The sequence below is a fragment of the Barbatula barbatula genome (genome assembly GCF_947034865.1).
Source record: "Barbatula barbatula genome assembly, chromosome: 12".
Taxonomy (NCBI): Eukaryota; Metazoa; Chordata; class Actinopteri; order Cypriniformes; family Nemacheilidae; genus Barbatula; species Barbatula barbatula.
In genome coordinates, this window is record NC_136775.1 from 13,063,076 (window position 1) to 13,076,179 (window position 13,104).

Genomic DNA, 13,104 nt, shown 5'->3' on the forward strand with positions numbered 1-13,104 from the left:
TCCTCTGGTGTGTTTGTATGAATGGCTAAGCTCTAGATTGTGCTTAAGAACATTACACTTTTCAGAATAGTTCATATATATATTTGTCCCACTCATACGTTAATATAACTTTTGTGTATGCTTCATAATCTCCCTCTCTCGAGCTCTCTCAGGATATAGGTGTTGTCCAATGTGGAGGAAGGAAATTCTGTCATTTAGAACAATGGGCCCTGCTTCTCTATCAATAGGCACAGAAAAAGCGAGAAAGAGAAATGGAAGTCGAGAATACGTGCTAAGAGAACAGGGAGAACAGGGATACAGTTTTGGATAAAAAATTTGAAAGTAGGTGAAACTAAACATCTGGTCACGTAACGTCAGAAAATGGACTATTTAAGCCTAATCATTCTGGAATAAGGAGACATACGTTGGACATTCACTTGTATCTTTTCAATATTATCTGAATACGTTTTACAAACAACAACAGTAGTTCAGAAGACTTATCCCGGGATAAGCGGAAGCCAATCACAGTGGGTAAGTCACATTCAAATCATCTGGTGGTGAGAAAAGCCATTTCACCAAACTCAAAATGACAGATTTGGATCTTTTGAGCTGTAGTCAGCATTATACCGAGAACATTTCTCCAACCGAATGTTGTAAATTTTGTTTCTCGGTTATTCTACATCCACCATTTACTTTATAGAATGTGAAGAAATCAATCATGGTCAAAAAGTCAACACAATAAATAGTGCACTACACTGGTAAGAACAGCCTGGAGTGAACTTCTTCACTTTTGAGGAATGATAAAGGGCTAAATACCCTTAGGGGGTCTGTTCATGGGTTTTCCCCATTTGCCTAAGAGGATGCACGGAGATGAAGCCCACAGTCAGGGTGGAGGACAAAAGTGTATGTTATTACATATAACCGATCTTCAAACATTTGAATGATATTCATAGAATGTGGTTTGGCTATATGACTGAACTTCAGGAGCGATAGTTTTGTGTCGGTTGATATCCTCGTCGTGGCCTCATAGCGAAGCCACTTGACTCTTACTTGACTTCCACAAGTTTGCTTAGCTCAGGAGCGACCGTGCCAAACCTCTGGTATTCATTAAAGATGTAGACATGAATGTGAAATAAATCTGTTTCTACGAGCTGTAGCTTTTCACCGCCTGCCCTGTCAACTTTGGCTAGCTGCGTTAATACTTCCTTACTCATAGACCTTTGGATTAATGAAGAATGTATGACATTGCATGTCCCGATTGTTGAACTGTACAAAAGCTTTTCCTGCCGCTTGTCTGCTGAGGTCATAGAGTGTCATTCACTCAACCGATTTTGGAAATTATAAAACTTTATGACACAAACCAAAAAAATGAAATCTTTCTTGAAAGTGTTGCAAGATGCCTAATATTGTTACCTTATGTCAACATTCCCCTAGTCTTTCCATTCTTTCTTTCTCCGTCTGTTTTTGAAGGACATTTTATTTTTTGGTTTTCCTTTGACAATTTATTTTGGTCGTTTAAACTTTCCAGTCTCCACATTCCTACCTGTCTCATCCAATCCTCTCCACCCTCTTTCTTTCCTTCTTAGATGGAGGAGTCTGGTAGTCCCCGATTTAGGAAGCTCCATTTCCCAGTGGGCTTGTGGATCAATTCTCCACGAAAACACTTTGCGAAGTTGGGAGCCCGTTGGCCCAGTGCGGCATCAGTCAAGTTAGTGTTGTGAACTTTGCTTTGCTTTATTAAAGGGATAGTTCACCCGAAATAAATATTATAGGATTTATTCACCCTCTTGTCTTTTAAAAGAAGACCTTTTGAGAAATGTCTCAGTGGTTTGGTGTCCATACAATGGAAGTCAATTGGGGCCAGTGTTGTTTGGTTATCAACGTTCTCCAAAATATATTTTTTCTTCTGCAGAAGAAAGAAGAACAAACAGGTTTTTGGGTGAACTATCCCTCTAAATACAGTCTCTACGGGGCTTTACCTATACTTCAGTGACAGCTTCTATGTTTTAGAAGTGAATTATAGTCACAATAACATGAACATTTTGACACTTGGTTATTGTTTTGCTGTGATTTTGACTAACTGAGATTATGATTAGTATGACTAATCGGTTGTATATAAACTTTTCTTTCATTTTCATAAGGTCCACAACCAGTTCAGATGCTGCCTCACTGCACGAAGCTCCATCATCAGCCCCTTCCTCCTCCCTCTCTCACTCCACCCCTTCTCTTGCCCCGCCTTCTCCATCCTTATCTCCAACATTTCTACGCCCTCGTCCAGCCAATCAGCCATCTCGTGCCAAGCGGCTCTCCCACCTCTTCCTGAGAGGTCGGTCCAACAGCGACAGAGACCGCGGCATTGGAGAACGCGAGAGGGAGGTATGGGCGCATTCTGCCACGCCCTCATCCCATCACTACCTGCCTCCTGCTTCTTCTAATGCCCCTGGCCTGGTCAAGATCTATGGAGATGCCTTGTCCAGCGGAGCTAACTATCGGAGCTTGCTGGCGAATATACACTCCACCGCTCGCCAGCTCATTCAGCAGGTCATCACCCGCTACACTGAGAGGGAGAGAGAGAACGAGTGTGAAGACACAGGTATGTCAGATGCTGTAGTGATGGACCAAAAATTGAAGTCCATCCGTAATTTTGCACTAAAATCAACCCAAAATGTATAAAAGACAAAGCATCAAATTGTAGAGTCTCAAGACATCACAGATTAGATGTAGGAAATTAGACTTTACCCGCTCATTATATCATTCCCTTCTAAACGTATCAACTTCCTGTTCACCTGGTCAGCTCTTCAGAAATATTCCCCCGAAGAATTCCTGTTATGTGATGTAATTGGAAAACCCATTCACCAGCCAGATGGAGCCATTAAATGGCAAACAGAGTGCAGAAGGGGCGTGGCAGCCTGGGAATGCCCCTTACAGCTAGTGGACATGTGGAGACCCAAGGATGGTTTCGAGCGACGGTTCGAGATCCAGCGCCTTGATGAATATGAGAGGGAGGAGAAAGAAAAGGAGAAAGAGCGAGAGAGAGACGGGGAGAGTTATCAAGGTTAGAATGACTTGCAGAACATCTAGAATAGAGGTCTTCAACATGGTGCCCGGGGGTACTGTCTGGCCCGAATGAAGCCGCCCGCCAAGCACATTCTATAGATAGCCTCAAATTGTATTTTTATAATACTAACATGAAATTATGAAAAAGTTACATACCAAGATAATCATTTAATCATATAGATTAATATTTAGATGTGTAAAGCATGATGTGGTTATATTTTAAATCCCTCCAGATAGCTCTCGTTTACAAAAAGCTGGAGACCCCTGATCTAGAATATTGAACCTTAGGAAAGTCTACCAGCAAACAATGCACGACCAGTTAAAGATGACACATCTAGGGGCGGTTTCCTGGACAAGGCTTAAGCCTAGTCCCAGACTTACTTAAATGTAAGCGGTGCCTTGATCGAAAACAACTTGCACTGGCATATCTTAAAATTAAGTTTGTTTTTAAAAATGTCTTAAATATCCTAATTTTACTAAGGCCTAGTCCTTTTTTAAGGTAATCCCTGTCCAGCACCGCCCAATAGTTTTTTGTTTAATGTGTAGAAGTGAAAATGAATAAGTGGGAAATAAATTCTGATGCCAATAGGAGTACGATGGAGACGCAGCCGCATGGCATCTGGAGGTGGTCCAGAGGAAGAACGAGGTCACCGGGGACGTAACTCTGAACTTAGAAGGAGCATTAGTGATATGAACCTGAGTCTGAGACGTCGCCAGGGCAACAACTCTGCCAATGACCCTCGGCGTACAAGCAAGGTCCCAAACAATGGACAGGACAATAAGAACAGAGTGAGCATGATAGCAACTGAGCCAGGAGAGGTAAAATAAAAAACAATTATAGAAAATAAAAAATGTATGCATTTATACATTTGGCAGATGCTTTTATCCAAAAATAACTAATCATTGTAGAATCCCAGCATGGGTTAGTTTAAGGATGGGTAAGCATGCAATCTAAATAAAGCAAAGTAATAACATACATCAATATTGCTCTTCCCTAATTTTTAAGAACCCTGGTTCACGAGGTGGCGGTGGAGACAGATGCACTCGTACAGCAGAGGAAGAGAATGACACCTATGACCTGGAAGTGATGTCCCAAAGTCTGATCCTTCCGCCAACGGATCGTCCCTACTTCCTGTTACTGCAAGGCTATGATCAGAGCAAGGCTAGACATGCATCATCTCACTTATCTTACAGCTACTTCATGACATCATACCTGTATTTCTCTAATCGCAACATACCATCACCGCTTTCATACCTTTGAGTGGAATAGTCATTGAACGGGCAGCACAAAACAGCCATACAGAGGCTCTATAAACACTCGCAGGCTGGACAATAGTAACATAAACATGCTGTGTCTACATCTACATCTTTGCACAATGACCTCACACAAGCATACATTGTGGAAAACTGTAACACTCTTCATTCCTTATAATCCTTGTATTTCTGCAACTTAAGATAGGAGATCACACAGATTGTAGTAAAAGACCACAATGACGATAACAGCTTTTTCCACTCTTGCTCTCTCTCTCCTCCATTTTCTTTGTCTTTTTATGTCTCTCTATCACCCCCTCGTTCTTTCTCTACATGCCTCACTGTCTTGCTTGTTTCGCTGTTATTTCTTCAGGACTTTGTGCTGTACATCATGGCGGGTCACACACACGTTTTTGGGCGGAAGCCAACATTCCGCGAGCGTGAGATGGACAGGGAGAGAGAGAGGAAGGGGAAGAGGCCTCTAAAAGTGGACACTTTTCTCTTTTCTCCTGACCTGCTTGTCCGACACCTCATGATCAGGAGGGACGCAGCTGTCCCTGAGCAACCCCGTGGTCAAGGTACCCTGACCACACGACCACAATGAAAGATAAAATAAACTTCAACAGCACAAAACAGATGTTTTACAGTGTGCTGATATTCCGTTTCACTGCATTGTCCATAATCCTTAAAGGTTTAGTTCACTCAAAAATGTTAATTCTGTCATGAGTTACTCACTCTCTAGTTGTTCCAAATCTGTATACATTTCTTTGTTTGGTAGAACACAGTGAAAGATATTTGGACGAATGCTTGTAACCAAACAGTTTTTGGACCCAATCGACTACCTTAGTCAGAAATACTACACTACTATATACTGTTTTCTGTCCTATATTCTTCAAAATATCTCCTTTTGTGTTCAAAAGAACAAAAATGCAAGTCATTTTTCCTATTATGATAGTCATTGATGGCCAAGAACTGTTTGATTACAAGCATTCTTCAAATGTCTTTCTCTGTGTTCATCAGAACAAAGACATTTATATAGAATTGGGGGTGAGTGTAAATGATTATTTTTGTGTGAACTATCCCTTTCATGACAGAATGATTTTTAGTTTGGCCAGATAATGTTTAAGAAATAAAATACAAATGTAATCTTTTTAATATTTAAATAGTTAATACCAGACAGCAATATAATTAGTAAGGGCTAAGGGAGTGTCCTGCCTGATTTCTTTCTTCTAAAATCTTAAAAAGTGTCTCCTCTAATGTTTTAGAAGAGATTTTAACAAAATGTCAGACTGTACTCATATTTTGCGCAGACAAAAAAAGCAGTCAAAGATCATTAATGTGAGTTCATTAATTCACGTTTGAATATATATAGGATCAATATGAATTTAAACATTTCTCATCAAGTTTTCCAAAATCAAATAAGATGACTTACTTTCTTACAAACTTATGTTCACGTTTGTTTTGCGCAATTCCAGCATTATGATGGTCACATTTTCATTCAAAAATTTAATTTAAACTCCAATATGAACCAATATATTAGTAATATTGATATCAGTCTATGCACAAGTTTTCTATTTTAAATGATTCATGGGTTGTAGATGTGACAAAAAAGAACAGTTTTTGAGAGACTTCTGTGAATAGAAATGCACAAACCAGAACCAAGATTATTCAACAAATGGAGAAGAATATAAAATAGTAACTCTATTTAAATTTTCATGTCCCCGTTTATGAGGAATATACTGTATGTACTGTTATGCATGTGACACTAATTCACCAATACACTTATCTAACTATGGAAAACTATGCATTAGAAACACTACAAAAATGCTATATAAACTTTCACATGGGTATTTAACTTTCAAATATTGACATCTTCTGGTAAAAGATCCCATTTTCTAAAGTACAGCATTGGCATCATAACTAAACAAATACTTCCCAATCTTTTCTAGCCTTGGTACGTCCATTCAGAGGAGGACCAGTCACTCTAAACGGAGCGCCACTTTACAGGGAAGCAGTCCTGAAGCCAGGAGACTTGCTGGGTCTTGGCAGCCACTTCCTCTTTCTTTACCGCGACCCCCGAGTGACCCCCGCCCTGCCTTTAGCTTTACCCCCACCATGGCAAGGTGACATGTCGACTTCCTATGGCCCTGGCAACATGACAGATAGACAGGAAATGCTCCGGCTGTATCTGGGGTCCACAGAGTCACTGCTGAGATTCCAGGCCAAACATGCGGATGCCCTGCTGCAGGTAAACACTGATAAAATCTGATATATCTGCCATAAACAAACACGCATGTAAACAGAGACAGAGGGAATTTTATCACAATGATATACTGCAGCAACCAAACAGTAGTCTGCAGCGATTTAAAAAATCAAAGCGTAACCGAAGTTTAACCACAGATGCCAAAAAATCTTTCATGTCTGAATGTTTATATTATAGCTTGCAAGTAGCACATATTTCGTAAATGCTGCAATGGAACATATTTTAGGGAAAATGTTATCACCGCTAAATTGTTGTGAAACAAACACTGTGGTAGGTTTAATTCTGCAGTGGATTCTTCTTGTTTATTTATATACTTCGTTTACTTTGTTCTTATTTCAGGAAATTATCTCAAAGAACTCCAGCCCAGATTCAGGGGGTGGGGCTTTAGCACCTGCCTATCTTCTGTCGCTCATGATCGACTATGCCTCCAAACATCTGGATCCTGAATTAATACCACAGCTGCTATTAAAGGCAGCAAATCAGATCAAAGGGATTGTTTGGGTGAGTAGCCGAAAGTCTATATGACACAAAACATTATGATATCATAAAGCATAAAACCACAGTCTTTATAAGGAGTATAGCATTGGGTTGCGCTGTTATAAACTGTAATGTGACAGACATTGCAGGGTAAACGCGATATATATTGAACATGACATGGCTTTGAACAACCCATGACTGTATGTGAAACCTTTTTTGCTTTCTTTGGCTCCAGTTGGTCGGTTATTACACTTAGACCTGAAACACAACAAACACTTGATGTAATAGAGTTAATCTGCTGAGAGTGTTGGTGCGCTGGATGTCGAGGTTGTGCAAGAGTGCTTTAAGATGGAATCTCTCTCTCTCTCTCTGTGTGCTGTGAAGTTGTGGTTGAGGAGCCACAGCTGCAGACACAGATGGGCTTTCACTGGAATTTTGCCGTAGTTTGTAAACAGAGGTTGACTGATGTCATTTCCACCCGTTTGGAAAATGTGCTGTCATTGTCCGGACACATCAGCCAAACACTCCCGCCCATGCATTCATCCGAGCCTGCTTTAATCTCTCTCTCTCTCTCTCTGTTCCATTATTCGTCTTTCAGGACAAAATTAAAGAGTTTGGTGACAAACATCCAACACAAAAGTAAGAACCTGCACTACCTCACTCTCGCTATTCTTCATCTGTATACATGTTATAAATGTGTTGCTAAGTGATGTTATGAAGCTTGTCTCATGGCAATTTTTCAGCATTTTATATAAAAGAATTAAACATACGTGTCTGGAATATACAGAAAGTTGTTCCACTTTTAGGTGTGACACACATTTGGGTCCATTTTACATTTGATCACATGATAAAGACTCGTTGTTTCAATCTGTACGCCATGCTGAGGTTCAACGTTTTTTTTTGTGTTCTCAGTTCAGCAGATGCTGAGGTTGAACTTCCTCCACCAAGTGCGCAAAAGCTCTCATCTGATCTTCGACCTCTCATGTTCTGGATGTCCAACGCCACTGAGCTTCTCAACTTCTTTCAGGTCAAAGTTGAAGCCATGGAAAAAGAATGGGAATTTGAAGGTGAGAATGATATCAGCAATTACAGCATGTTTTCTCAAAATAAAAAGCACACGCATCGTTGCAATCTCCTGTTTTAGACGTGTTGTGTCTTCTGTTCACCTAAATCAGCTTCCTCTCATGACTTATTATACCATCTTGTCCCTTTTGGTGAACCTTCTAGTCTAAGCAAACATTGCTTAAACGTTATGTTTAGCAAAAAATAAAAATTTCGGAGCAGACATCTCAAATACAAGCAGTACATGGATTCTTCACTGTCGTTGTGATGTCAACTTATTTATCACTTATTGTTTAGTATATTCTTATGACGAAACAAACGGTTATGTTTTGCAACCTGTAGCCCCAGGTGACCCTGTTCTCTCAGCTGACATGGACACCTGTTCTGAAGCGCTTGCACAGTTAGATGATGTCATTATGCACACGTTTCAGCAGTGCGTTTACCAGCTGACAAAGGTGAGGGAATACGCATCACTCTTACATGGATATGCATAAATCCTGTATATGTAATCTTACATATTTGTTGCATACAACATAATATTTGGATGTGTTCCCTTTTCGCTATCTTTTCCAGACTTTATACTCTCTGCTCCCAGCACTGTTAGACACTAACCCCTTCTCCACCGAAGAGAAAAACAGAGGAAAAGCAGGAGCGAAAGACAGAGCAGGTGGTGGAGGAGAGGGAGACGAGGAAGAGGATGTCTCCACTTTACCTCCCACCGTAGCAGGACTGGTGGAAGTGTATCGGTGCTCTCTGCAGCTGTCCCGAGAAGCGTGCCTCTCTCCGCCTCTCACTTCTCAAACATTTGGCTACCTCTTCTTCTTCACAAACACGTCTCTTCTCAACACACTTTTGGAGAGAGGTGAGAATGTACAGTCTATCATAAACACTGTGCGTGTTTGGAGCCGTGATGACAACAGTTGACCATTCTGACTCAAACAGGACACGATGGCAAAAAGTTGATGTTTGATGTTGTTGAAAATGATTTGTTTGTTTTTGCTCATACAGATAGTCTGTTCTCGTGGTCACGTGCTGTTCAAATTCGAACTAATCTGGACCTGGTTTTAGACTGGCTTCAAGGAGCAGGCCTTGGAGACATTGCTTCTGAGTTCTTAAAGAAGCTATCGGTTACTGTCAACTTCCTGTGCATACCCAAAACCCGTCTCATTCAGGTGAGAGTTGGACCTCTTTGAAGACTTGACCTTTTGACTGTAAAGTTAAATAAATCCATAATTAAGTCATAATTTAAATTTCAATAAACATCTTTCACCTTTTTTACCTTTAGTCGTCATGGTCCAGTTTACAGGAAGAACATTCCTTGCTGATTCCTGCTCAGCTTCACCATCTTCTCAATCATTATAAGCTTGGACCAGCGAGAGCCCCACCATCTTCATGGGCTCCACCTCCTGGTACTGAACTTGGTGGTGGTGAGTAATACGTTAACTGACTGCTTGTTTTACATCGTTAAAAATGATCTTGCTGTTCATAACATCAGCTTTTTGTTGTTCTAAATGTTATTTAAGATATTTTTGAGAGTTTCTTGGACCATCCTCCTCTCATTCTGCCTAATGAGACACCTCGCCTGGACCTCACCCAGCTAATCCCGGGCCCTGAGCTACAAAAGGAAGTGACACGTCTGCGAACGTTCCTGTGGGGCCTCGACCAGGATGAACTACCGGCTAATCAGCGGACTAGGCTTTAACGTTACTTCCATGATGACCACAATACAAATTTTATGTAATAGAGAAACTATCCGTTTGTAATACGTGTAAGCTACATTAGAGCCAGTTCATGCAGAAATACTAGAACTGTATTTGTCTGACAAGCGCATGAGTTAGATTTGAATCCATTCTATTGATTACATTATGAATCTTAATCATTTTAAATTTGCTTGAGAAGTGAGAAAAAAACAGAAGTGTGTTTTGAGGGCCTTTAAATAGATATTCTCAAATACAGAGTTAAGCAATTCCATGAAATAAAAAGGATAAATGTTGAGATTCATTGCCTGGTTGCAATGATAAAAAAGTTATGTTTTGTGTTTGAAAAGTAGGTGTTTCATTAATTCATAGACTGATATGTATCTAAATATAACACTACTGAAAACAGTTTCATCTTATGATCAGGAATCAGCTGTTGAACACCTTTTAATCAGTTGTATCGACCTATTTTTCACATTGGGTGTAATAAATACATCAAAACTACATGTACTGTCTTGTTTTTTTATAATGTTATCTCCATATTATATTACATTTTTAGATAATGACTGTAAACAGTATGAAAACAAGTCAAGCACGTTCGCGTGCTGTTTTATTAATCACCGCTGGGTGGCGTGATCGCAGTGACTCAACGATTGGTGAGAGACGACACTGATAAGTGCTTTGCCAAAATCACTAGCAAGGTAAATTCTATACAACAATAATAACGTCCTGAAATTAGTTAAGCATTTCTGTAAAGTGTTTTAGGGTTAAACTGTATTATAAGCCGTACAGTATGCAATGGCTGTAAACGTGTTCTCTTCAAAAATAGCTTACAAAAGTTACCTTGCACACATTTAACACGGTAGGCCTATAGTCTTAACCAGTAACATTAGCCTAGCACAATTATTGCTACAAAAATACGATAAATCAACACGTGCTCCCACAATAGATGGATATGGGATTTCAATGTCTTTCATTTTATTGGAAGGCAGTTTATTTACAGTTTTGGTATAATAACATCTATGCTGTGGTTGCCATGGTGACGTAATTCATTGTAACGGCGGTAGTACTGTATTGACTTCACTCGTTTTTTACCACGTACGTTTAAGTGAGATAACTCCGGTGTTGTGACGGATAAAGCACAGTTCACAGACTACTGTTTGTTGTACTTCATATTTCTGATAAACAAAACCTTTCCTGACGGAATGACGTTCAAACACAAACATTACTGATCTTGACCCAAACGAGGCGCTGCTCGGTGGCGTCAGGCCCATCCTTGCCCCGCATGTTTTGCTTGACAAGTTTTCAGGATAAGAAAGCAAATTCCCAAGACTCGCGCTGACGTCACATCACGTCTTTAATCCGCATTTATTGTAAGACCCTGTTTTCCTTTCCACGTTGTGTCCCGACTGCGTGCCGGATCCGCGTCCCTTCCGGTCAATTGCGGCATCTTTTACGGTAAAATGCGATCCCGTGAGAGCCGTTTACATCACTCCGGATTTTTAACTCGTCCAGTCAGTGGCACCAGTGCTCAATTGTTTTGAAACCTCCATCCGCGCCGTGTCATCGTCTCAAGACGGTGGCATTTGCTGTGAGTCACGTTCAGCCTCTCTGTGGTCCAACTTTAATCAATTAGGTTACTATACGACTTGTGCGTTGCAAATCTGTGTGGTTTGTGAGTGAGACTGTCCAGGGGCTATTTTGAACTTGTCATGTATTCATTGTGGAATAAATTGATGATTATTTGGGTTAAAAATGTTTTTCAGGCAAGTGGTCATACAGTTACGGGTCAGCGGCAACAGTCAATCTTTCTGGTTCTGTGTCACTGTCTTCCCCTTTAAGTGTGTGTCTGTATATTGCTCACTGGGACAGTGCACATCTACACCCATTACTCCAGGTGCAGCTTCCCGCACCTGTACAAGTTCCTCTCTGTAATTAGGACGACACAATTATTTTTGGGAGGCGGAGGGGTGACGGAGCAGACAATGGTGTACTTATTCTCTTTTTCTTTCTTTTTCTCCAACTCTTGTGTAATGATAGATTCTTGACTCTTCAAAGCGCACAGGTTTCCTACAAAACTGCTGAGTCAGTTAGGAGAGAAGGGGAGGGTCTCTGTGTGTGTTCACTCTTGAGAAGCAAACCGGGTCTTTTCCTGCATATAAAAGCTTGTCTAATTGTACGCACATGTTTTGTGTGTATTGGTGCATTTATGTTTATCACAGTTCATAAGCATGGACACATATTGGTAAGGACCCCTTGAAGTTGATATTATTCACTGTATACCCACTCCATAACCGTATCCCTCTTTAAAATCCATCTTTTACATAAACGTTGACATTATTAGATTCAAATAAAGCAGAATTTTATGAGCATTGTAAATAGCAACTTCTTTAATGTTCTCACGTGTTGATTGTGGTCTTCTGAAGGTCTGTCTTTATTGCACAATGGGGCTTTCCAGGCTGTGACCCAAATCACCTGATCCTTCAGACAACCAGCTGCTCAGCCACTGTAATATGACAGTGTGTAATATCTTATCTCCTGTTCAAGGGCAAGAAAACATTGCACTGAAACTGAATCTAGTGGTGGTCCAGTGCTGGCATACATGTTTACAATCAAAACGTAGTTGATTTTTCAAGTAGTGTGACTTTCCTGGTATTGCTGGTTAACCAAAGAAGTCTTGTTGGTAAACTATAGTTTAAAATTACAGGTGGAGACTTTGCAGCAAAGTCCAAGTTTTATAATTTTGCCTTTTTTTTACCACAAATGATTTAAAAAGCATGAATGTACTAATGTAATGATGGAGAATGGCTTGGATAATATTGAAGTTCTGCACGAAGTCAGAGCTTTTTTCATTCAACTAATGTATTTATCATTATCTGTGAGTTTATATTTGTCATTAAATTAAACCTTACACTAGTTTTGCTAAGAGATTAAAATATGTGCTACAAAAGGGACAGTTCACCCCAAAATCAAAATTCTGTCTTCATTTATTCCCCCTCGAGTTGTTCCAAATCTGTATACGTTCCTTTGTTCTGTTGAACACAGAGAAAGCTATTTGGAAGAATGCTTGTAACCAACCAGCAGTTCTTGGCCACCATTGGCTACCATAGTATTAAAAATTACAATCGTAGTCAAAAGTGCACTCAGAACTGTTTGCTTTCCTACATTCTTCAAAATATATTTTTTGTGTTCAACAGAACCAAAAAATGTATTAAGCCATCTATCCTACTGTAGTAGTCAATGGTGGCCAGGAACTGTTGCAAGCATTCTTTCAAATATCTTTCTCTGTGTTCATCAGAACAAAGAATGGTAAACAGA

At 40.1% G+C, this 13,104-nt stretch overlaps 1 protein-coding gene across 1 annotated transcript; it reads left to right on the forward strand.

Moving 5' to 3' along the window:
- Positions 1-225: 225 nt before the first annotated feature.
- Positions 226-10,290, forward strand: rasip1 (Ras interacting protein 1). Its single transcript, XM_079469036.1, has 16 exons — positions 226-510; positions 1,566-1,687; positions 2,121-2,572; positions 2,774-3,034; positions 3,626-3,855; positions 4,043-4,198; positions 4,661-4,865; positions 6,237-6,535; positions 6,890-7,051; positions 7,626-7,666; positions 7,940-8,094; positions 8,432-8,544; positions 8,663-8,951; positions 9,098-9,261; positions 9,375-9,516; positions 9,613-10,290. Exons 2-16 carry the CDS (start codon positions 1,566-1,568, stop codon positions 9,789-9,791), a joined length of 2,970 nt encoding a protein of 989 aa, XP_079325162.1. The 5' UTR covers positions 226-510; the 3' UTR covers positions 9,792-10,290.
- Positions 10,291-13,104: the final 2,814 nt, after the last annotated feature.

What these genes read in the sequence shown, in the direction of transcription:
- rasip1 (XM_079469036.1), top strand. Translation starts at nt 1,566, where the DNA reads ATGGAGGAGTCTGGTAGTCCCCGATTTAGGAAGCTCCATTTCCCAGTG. An exon ending in ATGCGGATGCCCTGCTGCAG is followed by an intron (nt 6,536 to 6,889) that starts GTAAACACTGAT and finishes TTCTTATTTCAG; the next exon opens with GAAATTATCTCAAAGAACTC. An exon ending in CAACACACTTTTGGAGAGAG is followed by an intron (nt 8,952 to 9,097) that starts GTGAGAATGTAC and finishes TTGCTCATACAG; the next exon opens with ATAGTCTGTTCTCGTGGTCA.